The 19,554-nt window shown below is 44.8% G+C and overlaps 1 protein-coding gene across 1 annotated transcript in view; it reads left to right on the plus strand.

Moving 5' to 3' along the window:
* Positions 1–19,554, plus strand: part of TAF2 (TATA-box binding protein associated factor 2) — a 127,712-nt gene that overhangs the window by 37,790 nt on the left and 70,368 nt on the right. The window contains exons 10-11 of the mRNA XM_066578507.1: positions 66–151; positions 3,674–3,809. Of these exons, the coding sequence (XP_066434604.1) occupies positions 66–151; positions 3,674–3,809 (222 nt within the window). The remainder of the gene's footprint in view (positions 1–65; positions 152–3,673; positions 3,810–19,554) is intronic.

Raw genomic sequence — 19,554 nt, forward strand, 5'->3', positions numbered from 1 at the left:
TCGTTTTCCGTAATTCAGCTTGTTTCTACAAAGTTAATGTGAATAATTTGTGTTGAATTTTCCAGGAACTGGATATAATTGTAGCCTATGAATTGAAAACAGGCGGTGTGCTTCTTCACCCTATATTCTCTGTTGGAAAAGAGAAGGACAAGTATGTCATTTTTTTTCCCCTTAGCGTTACCTAATATAAGTAAAATGTAATCCAGGTATAAGGAAAATGTGCAGATCCTTTCTAATGGATACATTGATGATAAAATAAAAAGTTGACCGAGATGTTAGTATAGATTGATTTCATTAAAGGGAACCCATCACCACCACGATCTCGCTCCTAAAACTAACTTCATGGGCTGACGGGGTGAAAATTGTGCTCCTTGTAATGCTTTCTAATGAAGGATCACTATACATCTATCACTTTAATAAGAAAGTTGTGCAGACGCTGCCTGGGGGGGGGGGGGGGTTGACATATTTATCCTGAAATTTCCAGTAGTTATACATTAATCTTAGAGCATATAAATAATCTAGTTTGTTCGGAGCAGCCTGTTTACTAGTCTGAGTTGGAAAGCTCCCAAACTATCAGGACAAAATGAACAGACTCGCCAGTTTTAGCTCAGAGCTAAGAAGGTCAGCGAAAAATATTCAATTAATCCCTTTACTAAGAGCCATTTAATTGCATAAATTGGCATCGTGCTTTTTACATTTTTTTTCTTTAAAGGTGTAATGTAAGAGACGTAAATGGAACAAGGCGCTGCTTGTTGGTGAAAGGGGCTCTTTAAATTATTGTGAGCAGGCCTGACGTCATTCTAAAGGCTTACTGCAAATGTACTGCTAAAATATCTGCGTGCAACCTGATGATTAACATAAAATCTATGCCCCAAATCTCATAAGCTATAGCTGATGACTAGTTGCATTCTTCCTGGTAACCTGCACACAGTAAAAGGAAAGGAGCATTGGTCCTTTTACACGGAGCAAGAAATTGTTGTAACGAGCGAACGATGACTGAGTCGTTTGCTTTAAAATGCCATTCGTTTACACGGGCTGATAATCGTTTAAGGTTTTTCATCGTTCGCTCATTCAATCGTTGGCCTTTCAGAGGTCTCTTCCAGTGAATGGGAACGACTGAACGATCGTTTTCTACACGTAACCACTCACAAATGACTAAGCAATGATTCTTATGTCTGCATAACTTCAGATGATAAGCAGATAAATTATCGTTTGGCGTTCAGTCGTCGCCTGTGTTCACTTTGGACCATTTGTTTCACAGAACCAAACAATCTTTTGAGTAATAATGTAGAAAGGCCCATAAGGCTATATGGTAACAAGATTACAAGGTTGCACTGTGACATCATGAGTAATGATTGTGAAAGTGGTCGTGTTACTACACCTGACGTGATGCGACCACAACTTGACATTTGCAGTTAATCCAAAGCTGCCCTTTAACCCCTTAAGTGCCGCTTTTTTTTTTTTTTACTTTATTTAACTTTTTTTTTTTTCGATGTCGGTTTTTCATCCCCCCTTTTTAAAAAAAATCGTAACTCTTTTATTTATCTATCCACATAGCTGTATGAGGGTTTGTTTTTTGCGGGACGAATTGCATTTTCTAATGGTGCTACTTAATGTACCATATAATGTACTGGAAAACTTGACAAAAATTCCAAGTGGCGTGAAATGGAAAAAAAACAAAATTCCGCTATCTTTGGGTGCCTCTTGTTTCTATGGCGCACGCACTGCAACAAAAATGATCTGATAACTTTATTCTATGAGTGAGTACGATTACTGCGATACTACACTTACATAATTTTTTTTTTTTTTTTGCTGTACCTTTATTTTTTTTTCAAAGATATTCAATCAAAGCCACTGCCTTCTGACCACCATAACATTTTTTCACTTTTCCATCAACATTTTGTGCGGGACGTCCTGTAGTTTTCGTTGGTACCATTCTGGAGCATATATGGCTTTTTGATCGCTTTTTATTACATTTTTTTCTCAGAGACGAGCTGACAAAACAAGCCCAATTCTGACGTTCTTTATTTTTTTTTTCCTGAAGACGTTCACCATGTGGGATAAATAACACTTTATTTTGATAGATCAGACTTTTATGGACACAGCGGTACCAAATATACATTTTTGTTTTATTATTTAGATTATTTAATTGTAAATATGGCAAAAGGAAGGCGGGGGGGGGGGGGGGGGTTAAAACTTTTATTGTTATGGCTTGACAGCAATGACAGTGCTGTGACCTTTCAGAAGGCCCTCAGCTACCATGCCCCCTGCACGGCACCCCACAATCTCACGGAACATCGGTCAGGATATTTACATGGTACTGTCAGAATTTGTTGTGGCATTTAAAGGGTTAACAGCTCCCATGAGTAGTACGGCTTGTCAGGTCTGTTGCAGGCGGGTGCCGTCTGTAAGAAACAGCTGGCATCCTCAATGTCTAGAGCGAGATCACCCCGCGATCTACCTCCATACACACGCCGAAGCCGCTGTATGTCCTGTAGCGGTAAAGGGTTAAGGCCTCCTACAAATATTTTTTTTTTTTCAAGCATTTTTCATAGTGTTGTTTTAACACTTTTATTTTGTTGCATTTGTAAGATCCATTTATTTTCTGGTGCTTTAAGGCCTCTTGCCCACAAATGGAGTGGGATGTGCCCGTGATTTTACGCTGCGGGAATCCTGCGGGGATAAACAAAATCCCCAATGGCAATATATTAATGGAGACAAATAGGACATGCCGTGTTTTTTTTCCCACAGTGTAAATCAACGGCAGAATCCTGCATGTGAGGACTGAGCTATTAGGTTTAATAGAACCTAATAGCTGCGTCATTCCGACGCGGATTTGTGCCGTGGGGAACACGGCCTAAATCCGGCCGTGGATATTAGCCCTTAAAGTCCTGTAAAGCAAAAAAACAGCAGAAAAAAACTCAATACTCAGTGCACCCTGTATTTTTGAGAAAAATTCACCACTGAGCCCAAAAAAGTGCTATAAAAATTCTGTGAATGTAAACTTCTAAGTAATTTGAAGAAGTAACAACGAACCAATATCTTTTTCCACTTTAGGCACAATAGAGATGTGTGGAATCATGAAATGAAAGTGACTTTGTGGCATTGAAAATTGGAAAGCTTTTCACCTTATTCTATATAGGACAAATCGATAGAAATGTGATTTTTTTTTTTTTTTTTTTTTTTCAGTATTTTATTTCTGTGCTTTTCTGTGACTCATGATTTACTAGTTAAAGCGTTTGTTTGAGTATAAACTATTCATGGCTTACCTTCAGGATAGGTCATCAATAGCCGATCAGTGGAGAACCTCATGCAGTAAGCTGATATCTGCAGGAAGCAAACGGCTCTATTCCCACTGCAGTGGCTAGGCTTGGTATTACAGGTAAAGTTCCCATTGATATTGAATGAGAACTTGGACTGCAATACCAAGCTTAGCCACTGCAGTGGTTACAGAGCTGTCTGCTTCCGTCAGAAATTGTCTCGCTGCATGAGCACACCAGCCCAGAGCTGATCGGTGAGGTCCACCGCCAATCTACTATTGAGGATCTATTCTCAGGATTGGCCATCAATAGTTAACATCTAGACAAACCCTTTTAAAACAATCAGATTATTTTGCCTTCCTGGAAGTGTTAGTACAAGAAGCTGACATCTCGCTTCCCTCTTTAATCCTCAGTCCTGGTTCCAACCTTCATTTCTCCATAAAGCATCCTCACACGTTGTCCTGGGAGTATTACAACATGTTCCAGTGTAAAGCTCATCTGGTCATGAGACTGATTGAGAATCGCATTAGTATGGAGTTCATGCTGCAGGTAAGTGACTGCAGACCAATATTCATCCTCTACAGAATCCATAGTTAACCCCTATCTCGTGGATATGTCATAAAGGTCTGAGATGAAAATAATCCCTAAACCTTTTTAATTTTCCATTGATTTATATTGTGGGATGTCTCTTCCCACCCTCTGAACTTTTGGACACTAAGGCCTCATGACCACGGGGAAAATCAGGCCCGTGTGGATTTCTGCTGCGGATGCACTGTAATTGTATTTTTTTTTTTTTTTCATACGGGAGATCAATTGAGATATGAGCTCCCGCACACGCGATCCGCACTAAAATAGATTTTACGTACGTTTTTTTCATGCGCGGGAAATCCGCAAATCACTTAAAGTACCATCTGCGGCTATTTAATTACCTGCGAATGGTCAATGCTTTCCTATGGGATGCAGGTTTGCGTTTTTTTTAAATTCATGCTCGGATTCGCTAAATATAATTTCCCCGTGGACATGAGGCCCAATGTCCACGTGTGGATTTTATTTAGAAAATCTGCGCGTCTTACTGACCATAGGGATGCATTAGCATCTGTAGGGCAGCTAAAAGCATGCGGATGTGATTTCTTCCCGGCGTGCGGGTCACAAATCACAAATTACAGCATGCTCCATTTTCCTGCAGACCTCCGTACGGACGGCTTCCATGGAAGCAGTCTGTACCCGCCGTACAGCCTCCCCTTTTTTCTATGCTGTGCCGCAGATACGCGGGAGAGCAGGAGATTTAAAACAAAAGATAGCACTGCGCATGTTCCGGGAGCGTCGGACGGCACTTCCGGAAGCATCCGCTGTGCTGAAGAAAGCATATCTGTACCAGCGCAGAGGAGTCCCATGCTGGACCCTGAAATGTAAGAAATTTTTATTTTCCCTCCATGTCCCCAGGCAGGCATGGATACCACAGCAGGATTCAGCAGTGCTATCCGTGCATGCAAGTGGACATGAGGCCTAAGGGGGTCTTGAAGTGCTTGAACATGTTTTCTGTTGCAGATGATTTGTTTTTTGCAAGGATAAGTCACTGATGTTCAGTTTGTAGGATCCAACCGCTGTGAACCCCCTCCAAACCAGTTGTACCATGCCTCTGAGTCTCTTCCTTTTTACAGTCAGTGGCAGGCAGTTGTCCTCAAAAAGCAACTAAGATAAATGTGCGAACGATCATATATACTGCTCAAAAAATTGAGGGAACACCTAAAGCCATCAACAGAAAAGTCCAGTTCGAACCAGGAAATAAAATATCCAGTAGCTTTATTTCTGCATTTCAATATCCATTCAAAATAGCCACAAGGTGCGCTACAGCGATCCCTCCAATGCGTTTCAAGCACTATGTGCGCTTTTAATCATGTCTCAGGAACATCTAATATAAAAAGCCCTAAAGGCTTTGACCCCTTTCGTAGATGTTTTGGTATCATTAGATCTGTGACATCCTCCCCACCACCATAAAATTTGAGTTTGATACATTGGAGTGACCCATTGGGACACGTCAAACTTCCTATGTTAAAGGGGTTGTCTCGCGAAAGCAAGTGGGGTTGTACACTTTTGTATGGCCATATTAATGCACTTTGTAATATACATCGTGCATTAAATATGAGCCATACAGAAGTTATTCACTTACCTTCCCTGCGCTGGCGTCCCTGTCTCCATGGCTCCATCTAATTTCAGCGTCTAATCTCCCGATTAGACGCGCTTGCGCAGAAGGGTCTTCTCCCATCTGTTCGGTCCGACACGAGCGGCATTCTGGCTCCGCCCCCTTCTACGTGTCATCGCGTAGCTCCGCCCCCCGTCACATGTGCTGATTCCAGCCTCCTGATTGTGGGCAACCAAACAAGCTGGAACTTCTGTCCCCTAGAAAGGAGGAGGGGGGGGGGGGGGAGCTGGTTACAATAAATACAACTTTATTAGTGTACACATTTGTGCAGAGAGGCTTCTGAGAGAACCTGTTATCCCGACTGCTGTGTCCACAGTCGCTACACAAACTTTTGTTCTTCTGTACAATCCAGACAGCACCCCGCACACAACAGGCCCCGCTGTGCCCGCACTACACCACACTGTGCCCACATCACAATGGGCACAAAGCCCTAGACGAATTAGTGCACTACACCCCAGCTGCAGGACCAACACTGCAGTACCTGAGACCATTAGACAGGAGGCCAAGATGTACTGCAGCGATTACTTATGAGGTCACGTGACCGCTACTAACACAAGTCTGTGAGAAGAGAAAGAAAGTCACATGACCAACGTCATCAACCAATAACTACAGTGTGATAAAATACTGGTGGTGGTGAAGGCATAACATTCTAAGTTAGTTCAGAGCTAAAGGTCCAAGATGCAATAGTGGAAGCACTTCTTTTCTGTTTAACAACATAAAGAACCAGCGAGTGAACACTCGTTTCGGGCTCGAGCCCCCTCGTCAGTTCAGCTGGATTAAACGTGACAGGATGCCCGAGGGTGACACAATTCTTCTTGAGTAACCGCTTACTTGTCCAAGCACGCTTAGGGGGCAGGGGTGAGCGGCGGCGGGTAGCGGGGGGGGAGAGTGAGAGAGATCTCTTCCCCACCCCTCCCCCGAGCCTGCTCGGACCAGTAAGCAGTTACTCGAGAAGAGCGATGCTCACTCGAGTAACTGCTTTATCCGAGTGTGCTCCTCATCTCTATTTTTTTACAAATTATTTAAAAAAAAGAGTAATGGTTAAAAAAAATTTAAAAAAAAAAACCCTTTTGCTATATTTATAATAAAATAATCTAAATAATAAAACAGAAACATCTTTGGTATCGCTAGGTCTGTAAAAGTCTGATCTATCAAGGCAACGCATTATTTACCCCCTCAGTGAATGTCGTCAGAAAAAGAGAAAATTTAAGAAGGCCAGAATTGCGCTTTTGTGGTCACCTTGTCTTTTAGAAAAAATGTAATGGAAAGCAATCAAAAAGTCGTAGGTACTCCAGAATGGTACCAATGGAAACTACAGAACATCCCATACAAAATGAGACGTCGCACAGCTATGTCGACAAACAGAAAAATAAAAAGGGAAAATCTGCCAGAAGATAGCAGCAGAAAAAAATATATATAGTACCATTGAAAAATAAAATTCACCCCGCAAAAAACAATCCCTCAGACAGCTATGGCGATAAATAAATAAGAGTTATGATTTTTTATAAGGGGGGAGGAAAAAACTAAAATGAAAAAAAAAGAGGGGGGGGGGGGAGTCCTTAAATGGTTAAAATGCAAATTAATATTAGTATACAAAGTTAATAACCAGCATGTTTGTGTTATCACAGCCATTATAGTTTTTTTACCTTGATGATGGATATTTTCTCGGCTGTGTCATTTGGGAGGGAGAGCGAAGACCTCCAGTATAGCTTCTTCCTCTCAGAGGCGGACACCTGGCAAAAGTAGAGTTAACTCCTCTTGCCAGCTATACTCCTCCTACAGCGACTAAGCTAAATCGGTTTTAGCTTGGTGTCCATAGGAGGCAGACCTTTCTGCTGCAGGTCTTCCAGGTCCTGGTGTTTCTTGGACTTTTGGGTTTCCCAGTGTGACAGAGTCCCCCCACCACCCTACTGAGGAAGGACATCAAGGTTGTGCTAACTTCCCTGCCTTCCAAAAACAAAGTGGCCCAGAGAAATTTTAACTTTCTGTGACCCGACAGGAAAGTTCCTCTCACTCAAGTACCCTTGGCTCCCCCACCAAACAGAAGTGAGAAATAATGAGGCATTGATCTGGACATCAATACCATGGCATTTGGCTCTTTCCCTCCAGTAAGGAAGTCCTTTTCTTTATAGTCCCCCTTCTTCTTCACCCCTTATGCTCCCTTTCTCAGGTTGCTGACAACGTTTGCATGTCCTTTGCGTGCGGCCTGGCCCTCTCACATTCCGAGTGGGGTGATGATGTTGTACATTGTTCGCTCTTTGGTGATGGTAGCGGTGGGGAGGTCCCCTTTTGGCTGGGCGGCCTTCCTGGGCCGTTTCTCACCTACAGGGAGTTTCTTTTCCAGGTGGCGCTGGCAATGTGACAAACTATGGGGTGGCATAGCGAGTGGTTTTGCTTCCGTTGCCTGTGCTTATTGGTCGTTTCCTTCCAGTCATCGAGAGAGAGCCAATTCCTTTAGCATTTGCACGGGGAATGTGTTGGCCGCTGATAGGCGATCGCTTGAAGTTTTCACCCAATATTGGCCTACTACTACCCTACTTCTGGTGGTAGGACTTCCGCTATTGACAACTGGGCCCATCTTTGCTTTCCCACGTCTCTCTACATTTCCTATGCCATTTCCTTGCGGCTTCTCTGCTTCACAGCTCAGGGACCTCCTGCACCCGACTGAAGACCTGCCCATGGCAGCTTCTTGCTACCCTAATCCACCTATTGCTTCTCAGCCTGCCCCTGACACAGTATGCACACATAGCAGTTAGGCATTTTCTTTTTTTGCACATACAGCTACAGTGTCTGATTCTGTGTGAGAATCCAGTAAGTAGAGTATGACCATTGCAATATACTTTGCATGCTCCCATTGTCGCACCAAATTTCCTTGTGGTTAGCCGGAGCCTCTTTGCGTGAACTGCCTGCTTCCCAGACCAGTCACTGAACCTGTCCCAAAGGCCACACTCCCTTTCTGTGGCGGTTTCAGACCTTATGAAAACCTCCATGTCAGTTTGGGAGATGCTGGGCAGGACATCCAGCCAAAACCCTACTGAAGGGCCTGATGCTGAGGAATCGTACCAGAATGCACACATGGTAAAACCAAGAAATGACATTGGTCTCTAGGGTCGGACGATCACACTTTCTTGCCTCTTTCCTCTGCCTTGCCTCTACCCACAGCGATTCCCTCGAGGGATAGCTCCCGCTCAGAGAGAGAGAGAGAAATATCCATTTCTGACTCTTCCTTAGATGACTACCCATCAACCAAAGTTTCTGCCATGATGAACCATCTCATAAATGTGGTTAAAAAGACACGCCATGTGAAAGACCAAGATTCCTCTGCCACTGCAGACGACAACTTCAGATATCCAAAACGTTCTCGTAAGTCATTCTTCACTCTCACAGAATTTGAGGATGTTTTGTCCAAGGCGTGGTCCGTGCCGGATAAAGATTTCCTCACTCCTAAATGCCTTGATGTTATGTATCCTTTTCTTGGGGAATCTGTTAAAAAGTGATTTTCCTCTCCATGTATCATCTTTCAAAGACGAGCATGATGAATGGCTGGAATCCTTTGCCAAAACATTCTTTGAGTCGACCAGGTCGGCCCTCTGCCCTCTCTTTGCTTCATCCTGGGTTAGTAGGGCCTGAACCAAATGGGCAAAACAACTGCACCGAGGCACCCTATCCAGTGCTCCCTAGGAGATCTTTAGGTCTCAGGCAGGCAAGACCTCCTTCTATGCTGCCAGGCTCCTAGCTTGTCCCTCTGCACTTTCTGTGGCAATTCGCCGCATGTTGTGGCTAAAATGTTGGTCTGCAGACACCACCTCTAAAAGGTCTTTAACCAGCTTTCCTTTTACCAGATCCCATTTCTTTGTCAGCTGCCTGAACAAAATTATTTTGGAAGCTACAGGTAGAAAAAGGCCCCATCTTCCACAAAATACGTTCATTCAGCATTAGGGTGGACACCCACTGGCAATATTTTTTCTATCTTGCGCTGCGTCCTCCGGCTGGCTCCATGACACTGCTATCCAGCACTTTCAGCAGGCGGGGATTTAAAAATCCCTGCCTCCTGAAAGTGCTGTGCTGATTGGCTGAGCGCTCAGCCAATAACAGCTAGTGCTTAGCTATTGGCTGTGTGCTCAGCCAATTACAGATAGTGCTTAGCTATTCATGAATGAATAGCACTATCTTAGCTATTCATTCATGAATAGCTAAGCACTATCTGTAATTGGCTGAGCGCTCAGCCAATAGCTAAGCACTAGCTGTTATTGGCTGAGCGCTCACCCAATCAGCACAGCCCTTTCAGGAGGCGGGGATATTTAAATCCCAGCCTGCTGAAAGTGCTGGATAGCAGTGTCGGGGAGCCAACTGAAGGACGCGTGTGAGCGGCAGAGAGGTGAGTACTTTTGTTTTTTGTTGTTTTTTACTTTTTTAACCACTTATTGATGATTTTTGATTTTCAGGGAAGGGCTTATATTTCAAGCCCTTCCCCGAAAATCACACTGCAGGGTTTGCCAAAAACCACTGCTTTCAATGGGAACGGCAGCAGCGCCGAACCCATTGAAAGCAATGGGATAGCAAGCTGAACTTCTGTCACAGCTGTGGCAGAGGATTCCTTCTTCCCCGCGTTACCCGCGGGGATGAAGGAAACTCCTGCCACTGCTGTGACAGAAGTCCGCTGTATTCTCCATATCTTTTCAATGGGGCTAGCGCTGCTGCCGCTGGCCCCATTGAAAAGACTGGCGGTATCCTGGCATCATCCTGTTTTTTTTTTCTTGCACTGCGAGGCGAGAGTTTTCACTTGCTCTCGCAGTGCAGTGGAGAAAGAAATGCCAGTGGATGTTCGCCCTTACAGTGGTGAGAATAAACCTAATTTTTGGCTCCTTTTATCACTCCACTGTCTTCAGAGTCACGTCCATTCTCCTAGGATTATAAAAAGCATCCATCCTTCAAAGAGTGGCCTTCCTGCTGTCCCTACCCACAAGTATCCAAGCTTTTTTTGGCTAAATTGTCCTTCACATGAAGGGCGGTCCCTAACCTGGTAATTCAGGGTGGAGGGGCCGCCTTCTTTTCAGGGACTGGGTGGCTCACTCACGTTCAAGATTCTTGCGTGTGTGAGATTGTCTCTTGGGGTATGCCAATGATTTTGTTTCTGCTCCCTAGATCACATGTGTATTCTATTAAGGGGAAAACGGGGACATGAACAAATATCTCCTTATCTGTGTACATGTGTTTCCTGTAAGGTCAAGCTGGGACATGAACATTTTGCAGAGTCTTACCGGCACGTGAACTGCGAACTGGAAATGAAACTCGCAGACATGACTGGGAAACGGGCATAAATGTTACGCCATTCACAGTGACGAACTGGTGAAACCAGGCAGGATTGCAAAACAGACTTCATACTCGTGGACAAACATAAACCAACGGCTGATAAATGGTCAAAACATGCACCAAGCATACCCACGTGTATAAACAAATGGAATAGATACAATATGAGTTATTAGTTTGCATTTTGGCCAAGATACTTAAGCCTGCGAGCCCACTTCATGGGTCCTCATCTCGCGGGTCCCTACACTAACGAGACAACTAACTCCAGGAAACCTGCCTGCAATGTCGGGTAATCGTCCCAATAGGGATGACCCTACGCTAGAACCTAGGGACCTACCTTGTTCTAGATCATAAAGGACCTGCAGCAAGACACAGTTCACACTACACGTAACAAGAGATGCACAGAAACACAGGAGCATGACACTGTTCACAACGAACATCATGAACACTGCACAGACACCTCGTGTCCAGACATATGTACAGACACGCAGGAGCATGACAGTGTTCACACTGAACAAACAGAGAAAGGGTCAGCAGCCTGTAGCAGAGGAGCTGGTATGTATGAGCACCAAACCTTGGAGATTGGCTGGCTGGAGCAATCTGCACCCAGCCAGCTCAATCAACACCACCTGGGAAGCTATGTTGCTGAAAACCCATGTCGTTCAACAGATCCCAGCAGTGAACCATAACACTCACGTCCCATGCTGCATTGCTCAGTCTCTGGACCAATCAGCAGGAAGGCAGTATCTGAATTCCCGCCCTCCTGCTTTCCCAGGACGATTCAGGTATTCAGAGGCATTCTGTTCAAATGGTTCGTAAACCCAATATAAAGTGTGCACACACGTTCCGTAACAGCAGGAGAGGCAGAGATTGCACACAGTGTCTGCAAATCTGTCAGCCTGTAAAGATAGCCCCTTCCCCCACTTTCTAGCATCTCAGGAACTACAGAAGCTCAGTAACTAGCGCCAGGCAATGGATTGTTGAGGAGCTGGAAGGGAGACCGCTAGTGGCATACACTTCAAACTTGATTTACCGTGGTAAAGTAACAACATTGTAAATGAACATATCAAACTACTAACAACCACTTGTCCATGAGTATGTATGTTTGTGTGTGGGTGCTTCTCATTCTCTGCCCCTGTTGACATCATTTCTCCACCCCTGGTGACCTCATTGCGGGTCCTTCAACATATATAAAGCAGAACCTGACCGACAGCAGAACAACACAGTTAGGGCTCTTGGAAAGGGAGGACAAAAATAACAAAATAAGAATACAACTAAGCAGTTATCTCACAACTCAGCGGTCCTGACAGAAGACACCGACCTACCGCCATCCACAGAGATTCGGTGGGCTGAAGGACCTGCACTGATGTCACTGCTGTGGGAGGAGCCATTCTGCAGTTTGGTAGAAAGTACTGTATACTGGATAAGCCGACAGCAGCTACCAGGGCCTGTGATAACGTCACCGTCATGTGATCACCTGTGTGGGTGAGGTCAGCGGCCGATCACTGTGTCCTGGAGTCTGCTGAGCTGGTGATGTCTGGAAATTAGCATGAATGTACCACAACTGTGTGTGTGAATCAGGATGCATGTAGCAGAGCTGTGTGTGTAATGTGCCGTGTGTGTAATGTGTAGGAATCAGGATGGATGTAGTATAGAATCATAGAGTTGGAGAGGGACCTCCAGGGTCATCGGGTCCAACCCCCTGCTCAATGCAGGATTTACTAAATCATCCCAGACAGATATTTGTCCAGCCTTTGTTTGAACACTTCCATTGAAGGAGAACTTGCCACCTCCCGTGGTAACCTGTTCCACTCATTGATCACCCTCACTGTGTGAAAGTTTTTTCCTAATATCTAATCTGTATCTCCTCCCTTTCAGTTTTCTCCCATTGCTTCTAGTCTTTCCTTGTGCAAATGAGAATAGGGTCGATCCCTCTGCAGTGTGACAACCCTTCAGATATTTGTAGACTGCTATTAAGTCTCCTCTCAGCCTTCTTTTTTGCAAGCTAAACATTCCCAGATCCTTTAAAGGAGATGTCCCGCGCCGAAACGGGTTTTTTTTTTTTTTTTTAAACCCCCCCCCCGTTCGGCGCGAGACAACCCCGATGCAGGGGTTAAAAAAACCACCCGCACAGCGCTTACCTGAATCCCGGCGGTCCGGCGTCTTCATACTCACCTGCTGAAGATGGCCGCCGGGATCCTCTGTCTTCATGGACCGCAGGGCTTCTGTGCGGTCCATTGCCGATTCCAGCCTCCTGATTGGCTGGAATCGGCACGTGACGGGGCGGAGCTACACGGAGCTACACGGAGCCCCATAGAGAAGAGGAGAAGACCAGGACTGCGCAAGCGCGGCTAATTTGGCCATCGGAGGGCGAAAATTAGTCGGCACCATGGAGACGAGGACGCCAGCAACGGAGCAGGTAAGTATAAAACTTTTTATAACTTCTGTATGGCTCATAATTAATGCACAATGTACATTACAAAGTGCATTATTATGGCCATGCAGAAGTGTATAGACCCACTTGCTGCCTCGGGACAACCCCTTTAACCAATCTTCATAGGTCATGATTTGCAGACTGCTTACCACTTGGTAACTCTTCTCTGAACTTGCTCCAGTTTGTCTGTCTTTTTTTAAAGTGGGGTGCCCAGAATTGGACACAGTATTCCAGATGAGGTCTGACTAAGGAAGAGTAGAGGGGGATAATGACCTCACGTGATCTAGACTCTCTGCATTTTTTAATACATCCCAGAATTGTGTTTGCCTTTTTGGCTGCTGCATCACATTGTTGACTCATGTTCAGTCTATGATCTATTAGTATACCCAAGTCTTTTTTACGTGTGCTGCTGCTTAGCTCTATTCCTCCCATTCTGTATGTGCTTTTTTCATTTTTCTTGCCCAGATGTAGGACTTTGCATTTCTCCTTGTTAAATACCATTCTGTTAGTCGTCACCCACTGTTCAAGCTTTTCTAGATCGTTTTGAATACTTTCTCTCTTCCTTAGTGTTAGCTAATCCTCCTAGCTTTGTGTCATCAGCAAATTTTATCAGTTTACCATCAATTCCCTTCTCCAGATCATTTATAAAAATGTTGAACAACACTGGATCTAGGACAGAGCCTTGTGGTACCCCACTTGATACTTTCTTCCACTTGGATGTGCAACCATTTATGACCACACTTTGAGTATGATCACTCAGCCAGTTCTGAATCCATCTTACAGTTGCCTTGTCAATCCCATATTTGGCCTTTTCTTTCAATAAGTATAGTATGAGATACTTTTGTCAAATGCTTTACTAAGGTCAAGAAAAACTATATCTACCGCATTCCCTTGATCGATCCAGTCAGTGATACTATCATAGAAGGAAATTGGATTCCTCTGGCATGACTTGTTTGTTACAAACCCATGCTGGCTCTGGTTAATTACTCCATTTTCATCCAAGTACTTGCATACATGCTGTTTAATAATTTGTTCAAAGATCTTTCCCGGTATAGAAGTCAGCCTCACAGGCCTGTAGTTTCCTGGATCCACCTTCTTCCCTTTTTTGAAGATAGGGACAACATTTGCCCTTTTCCAATCATCTGGGACTTCTGTTCTCCAGGAAGTTTCAAAGATTATGGCGAATGGCTCAGTAATTACCTCCACTGCTTCCTTTAGTATCCTAGGATGCAATTCATCTGGACCTTGAGACTTGAATTCATTTAAGTTAACTAAGTGTGTGTAGAGCTGTGTGTGTAATGTGTGGGGTCAGGATGTATATAGTAGAGCTGTGTGTGTCATGTCTGGGAATCAGGATGGATGGAGTAGAGCTGTGTGTAGCATGCCTGGGAATCAGGATGGATTTAATAATACTGTGTGTGAAATGTTTGGGGTCACGATGGATATAGTAGAGCTGTGTGTGTAATGTATGGGGTCAGGATGGATGTAGTAGAGCTGTGTGTGTAATGTATGGGGTCAGGATGGATGTAGTAGAGCTGTGTGTGTAATGTATGGGGTCAGGATGGATGTAGTAGAGCTGTGTGTGTAATGTATGGGGTCAGGATGGATGTAGTAGAGCTGTGTGTGTAATGTATGGGGTCAGGATGGATGTAGTAGAGCTGTGTGTGTAATGTATGGGGTCAGGATGGATGTAGTAGAGCTGTGTGTGTAATGTATGGGGTCAGGATGGATGTAGTAGAGCTGTGTGTGTAATGTATGGGGTCAGGATGGATGTAGTAGAGCTGTGTGTGTAATGTATGGGGTCAGGATGGATGTAGTAGAGCTGTGTGTGTAATGTATGGGGTCAGGATGGATGTAGTAGAGCTGTGTGTGTAATGTATGGGGTCAGGATCGATGTAGTAGAGCTGTGTGTGTAATGTATGGGGTCAGGATGGATGTAATAAAGCTATGTGTGCGATGTGTTGGGATCATGATGGATGTACCATGTAACAGAAACACTGGTACTGTAATTTCCTAATAATTACTAGTATTACATCATTAATGAGACCCATACGGGCTAATAGATTAGCATCAGTTTTCTGAAAAGTTAATGCCCTTTTAACCCTTTCCACTCCAATGACTGACCTGTACAGGCCCCCTACTGCAGTGCAGGAGTGCATCTGCACCAGCTCATCAGACACATCAGGTGCAGATGTCCTCATCGAGGACCCTCAAGGAGAAGGCAAAAAAGGGTTTTTAACCCTTTCTGCCTTCTCTTTTACACATTACATACCACTCAATTAGAGCTGTGTAATGCAAAACTAACCCTTCCGCATTCCGCCCAGCAATCATGTGACCACCGGGAGCCTCCTGACCTCAGCTGTCACAGCCGAAATCAGGAGGATGAAGAGAGAATGTGGCATTCCGTCCGGCGATCATGTGACTGCCGTCACCGTCCTGATCTTAGCTATCAGTCACAGACGAAATCAGGAGGCTGAAGAGAGAATTTTGGAAATATTACTTCCGCATTCCCCCGGGCGATCAGGTGACCGCCGGCACCCTCTTGATCTGTCAGGAATCAGGAGGGTTAAGGGAGAATACCATTCTCCCCACCTCCAAATAAATTGGAGCTGGGGAGAATGGAGGGGAAAAAAATGGATTGGAAAGTGTTAAATCACACATTGGATCTCAATGACTGAAAATTCAAATAAAAATTGTGTCATTCATTGAGGACAAAGAGGTGTGATAATGGAGACAAAAATGATCAACCAACTGCGGGCAGGGTTTCACATCACCAAAGAAACCAATGTGCGTGAATTTCATCATGGTAAACTCCTAGTATGACTTAGTAGTGTTCATGGACCCTGCACGCAACAACATCTGAGCTCACTCCTGATGAGACAGCGGATGGTATCCTTGAGGATGTCCTCCCAGAGGTGGATCAGGGCATTGATGAGCTCTCAGTTTGTGGGGCTACTAGCCGGCAGCAGATGCACTGATAGAGAATGTACCAGAGAGTCTAAATTGGATTTGGGCTTGGGGTACATGAGATCCAGTCAATGGCATCAATGCCATTGTTATCTAGGAACTGCCTGCACATTCTGGCCGCTTGAGGCTGGGATTGTCCTGTACCAGGGGGGAACCCAGAGCCCACTACTCCAGCGTAAGGTAGGACATTGGCTCTGAGGATTTCCTCCTGCTACCAAGCAACAGTGTCTATCACATAGAGCATTGTGCAGCCCTCCAAGGCCATTCCTCCCAAGACCATCACTGACTAACTGCTAAATCAGTCATGTTAGATGATGTAGGCATAATAACATTCACAGCGGCGTCTCCAGACTCTTTCTCGTTTGACGCATGTGATCAGTGTCAACCTGCTGTCATCTGTTAAGAGAACGTGTCATCAGTGATCGACCTATCAACCAATTTTCTGTTCTCTGTTGAATACCGATGCATGGTACTGAGCTGTGACCACCAGTCCCAGTACAGGACGTCGGGCCCTCATGTTGCACTAGTGGACAACTTGGCCAGAAACATGCAGACCAGTAGCCGCTGGAGGTCATTTTGTAGGGCTTCGGCAGTGCTCCTCCAGTCCTAATGATGGGTTGATGCCATTCTATAGTCCTATCCAGCTCTCTTTGTTGAACGGCTCGTGTCCTGGTATCTGCTCCATGCTCTTGAGACCATGCTGGAAGACAAAGCAAACCTTCCCATTATGACATGTATGGATGTGCTATCTTCAAGGAGCAGAACTACCTGGACAACCTAATTGGGCTGCAGATGCCACCTCATGTACCAGGAGCGACAAGGACACCAGCAAAACTAGAGAAGAATCCATCGGGAAGGAGAGAGGAATTGTTTCCATTCCCTTTTTGGCGGTTGATTTGCTGTTACCACCTCCACTTAATTTGGCTTGATGTTACCCCAGCCACTGTCTTCCTGTCTCTGTGTTCCATGTAACCTGTCTTCTCTCTCTAATTCCCCATGTCTAGCACATTTGTAATTCTTAGCATCTCCCACTCAGGATTATGTAGTTAACAGCAGAATATGTCACTGGCTGCCAAGAACACTCTTCTTTCTTGTAAAGCGTTTCATTGGCGCACAAGTAGATGTGTGTTGCAGTAGATGGGGCTGTTCTTAGCGCAGACACCAGTAACAGGATGATTTAACTACTGCTGCAGCGCCTCACCCTCCTTCGGGTGCAACCTCCCATCCAGATCTGAGACATGCATCCAAAATAAATGGAGCGTAGTGTTGACACTGGCCCGGCATGTGTGTCTAGGAAAGGGATGATGGCACATAGCACATGTCCTGCCTATATATCTCATGCAAAGTGTTACTTTTACATTTTTTGTTTCCATCACCAATCAGGGCACAATGGAGCCATAGTTTTAATTGTCAGCTATAACACAATGGTCTATTGTATTCATACTTAGCAAGGAACATAAATCTTGAGCACGAGGCCGTTTAAAGGGGTCGTATGAGATTAGAAAAACATGAGTTATGAGTATTGAACTCGAATAGAGCCGCTCATCCATAGAATGTGTCTGGTATGGTATATCAGCTCTATTTACCTGTTACAAAAGTTAGCAGCCAATATTATATCCAGACCAAAAAGACAACTGCATAAGCAGGTAAAAAAATCTCCCGGGGTCACAGACTTCTATATAGGTATATTTAATATTCCACAAAGGGAAATAAAGGATAATAAAAGTGCAAAGAACAGTGGTGCAGGGGCAAAAAGGGGGGTATAAACCCACTTCCCTAACTCTCACCACACTGGATGCAATGCGTTTCTGCGCATAAAGCGCCTTTCTTAAGCATAACCAATATTTCTAATATTATAGGACCACTTTGAAAGAGTTTATTCACTCACATCTAAAATTTTAGAAATGAGAAGTAATTATAAACCCTTGAGTCTTCCTAGGTGGTGCCTGTTTCTGGGACACCTGGGTGACAAGGCACTGAATATCCACTTTATTCGAGACTCCAGCTCTTTCACGATTAGAACTTCCCCGAATGTTAATTATCGCTGTGACCTGTAGTGCAGCATATAATCACATGACAACTTTTCCATTAATCAGTTTCACTGTGAATCCACATTAGATGGGAAAATGGAGCGATCTTGCCATTTTTTTTAACAAGACCTGGTCTTCAGTGCTAGAGTAGCCGGGTACAGGATTTCACTACCACCCGTGTGGGGTTTTCTTATGCAGCATTGTGAAAAGCATGTTAAAGATGGTGTAATCAAGGGAAAACATCCAGCGAAGGGAGACAGAATCAATTTGTGATGAAAGGGGTTAGAAGAGGATGTAAGGAAATATTATGACGGCTAGAACTGCGTTTGGTAGGACTTCTCATGCAGATCTGATGTGGTGCAATGTCCCAGAGTCTGTCCGTTCAAACTCTATATGGTCGCTGGACTGAGGTGCTCTCTGCATACCATACCACAGGACACACAGTCTGACCTATATTGGGACATTACCTATATCCAGGCAGAATTACTGTTAATAACTTAAGGGCTAATGCTCACAGACTGATTATCGCTGCGGTATTCACGGTCAGACACCTGCTGCGAATTCCGCAGCAATTTCCCCATAGACATGCTGTGGTAAAAGATTCACCCATGCCCACGAGCAGAAATCGGTTCTATTCTATGCAGAAAATCACGCAGACGCCTTCTATTGCGGTCAATGGCAGCCGTCCGGACCACAATACTTCCGCTGTGAGTACAGCGGAAGTACTGCGAGAATCCGTGTCACCACCCAGCCCCGGCACGTCCTGCACTGCGCCCGAGCTCCTCAGGGTAGACACAGCGGATCCGGAGAGGTGAGTAAAGGGTCTCTGGGGGGCGCCGGGTCTGATTCTGCTGCAATATTTCGCAGCAGAATGCGACCTGGCCGTTGACATGAGCCATAAAGTTTTCCAAGTTTCCGCACTTGCTTGACAAAGGGCTTTAGCCCGAAACATTGCAACTACGTGCTAATTTTAAAATCCTCTGTGCGCTGTCTGAAAGGAAATATTCTGATGAGCAGTTGCTGCAAAGTCAAGCAGATTGCAGTCAAATACAACATTGGCCCTCCAACTAACGTGCCTGTAAACACAACGGGTCATTCCTTAGCATGGATGGACTATAACAGCAGACAACCAATTCCAGTGCTATTATGGTCTAACAGAAAGACAAGACTCCAAGGGGCAAAAGAGCACAAAAATTGGATCACTGAGCAATGAAAAAACATCTCCTGGTCCGATGAATCCCAATTTCTGTTATACCGTACTGATCGGAGGTCAGAATTTGGTGCAAGCAGCATGAATCGATGATCCCTTTCTCTCAGGCTGGTGGAGATGGAGTAATGGTGCAGGGGATG

The sequence above is a fragment of the Eleutherodactylus coqui genome, chromosome 9 (assembly GCF_035609145.1).
Source record: "Eleutherodactylus coqui strain aEleCoq1 chromosome 9, aEleCoq1.hap1, whole genome shotgun sequence".
Lineage (NCBI taxonomy): Eukaryota > Metazoa > Chordata > Amphibia > Anura > Eleutherodactylidae > Eleutherodactylus > Eleutherodactylus coqui.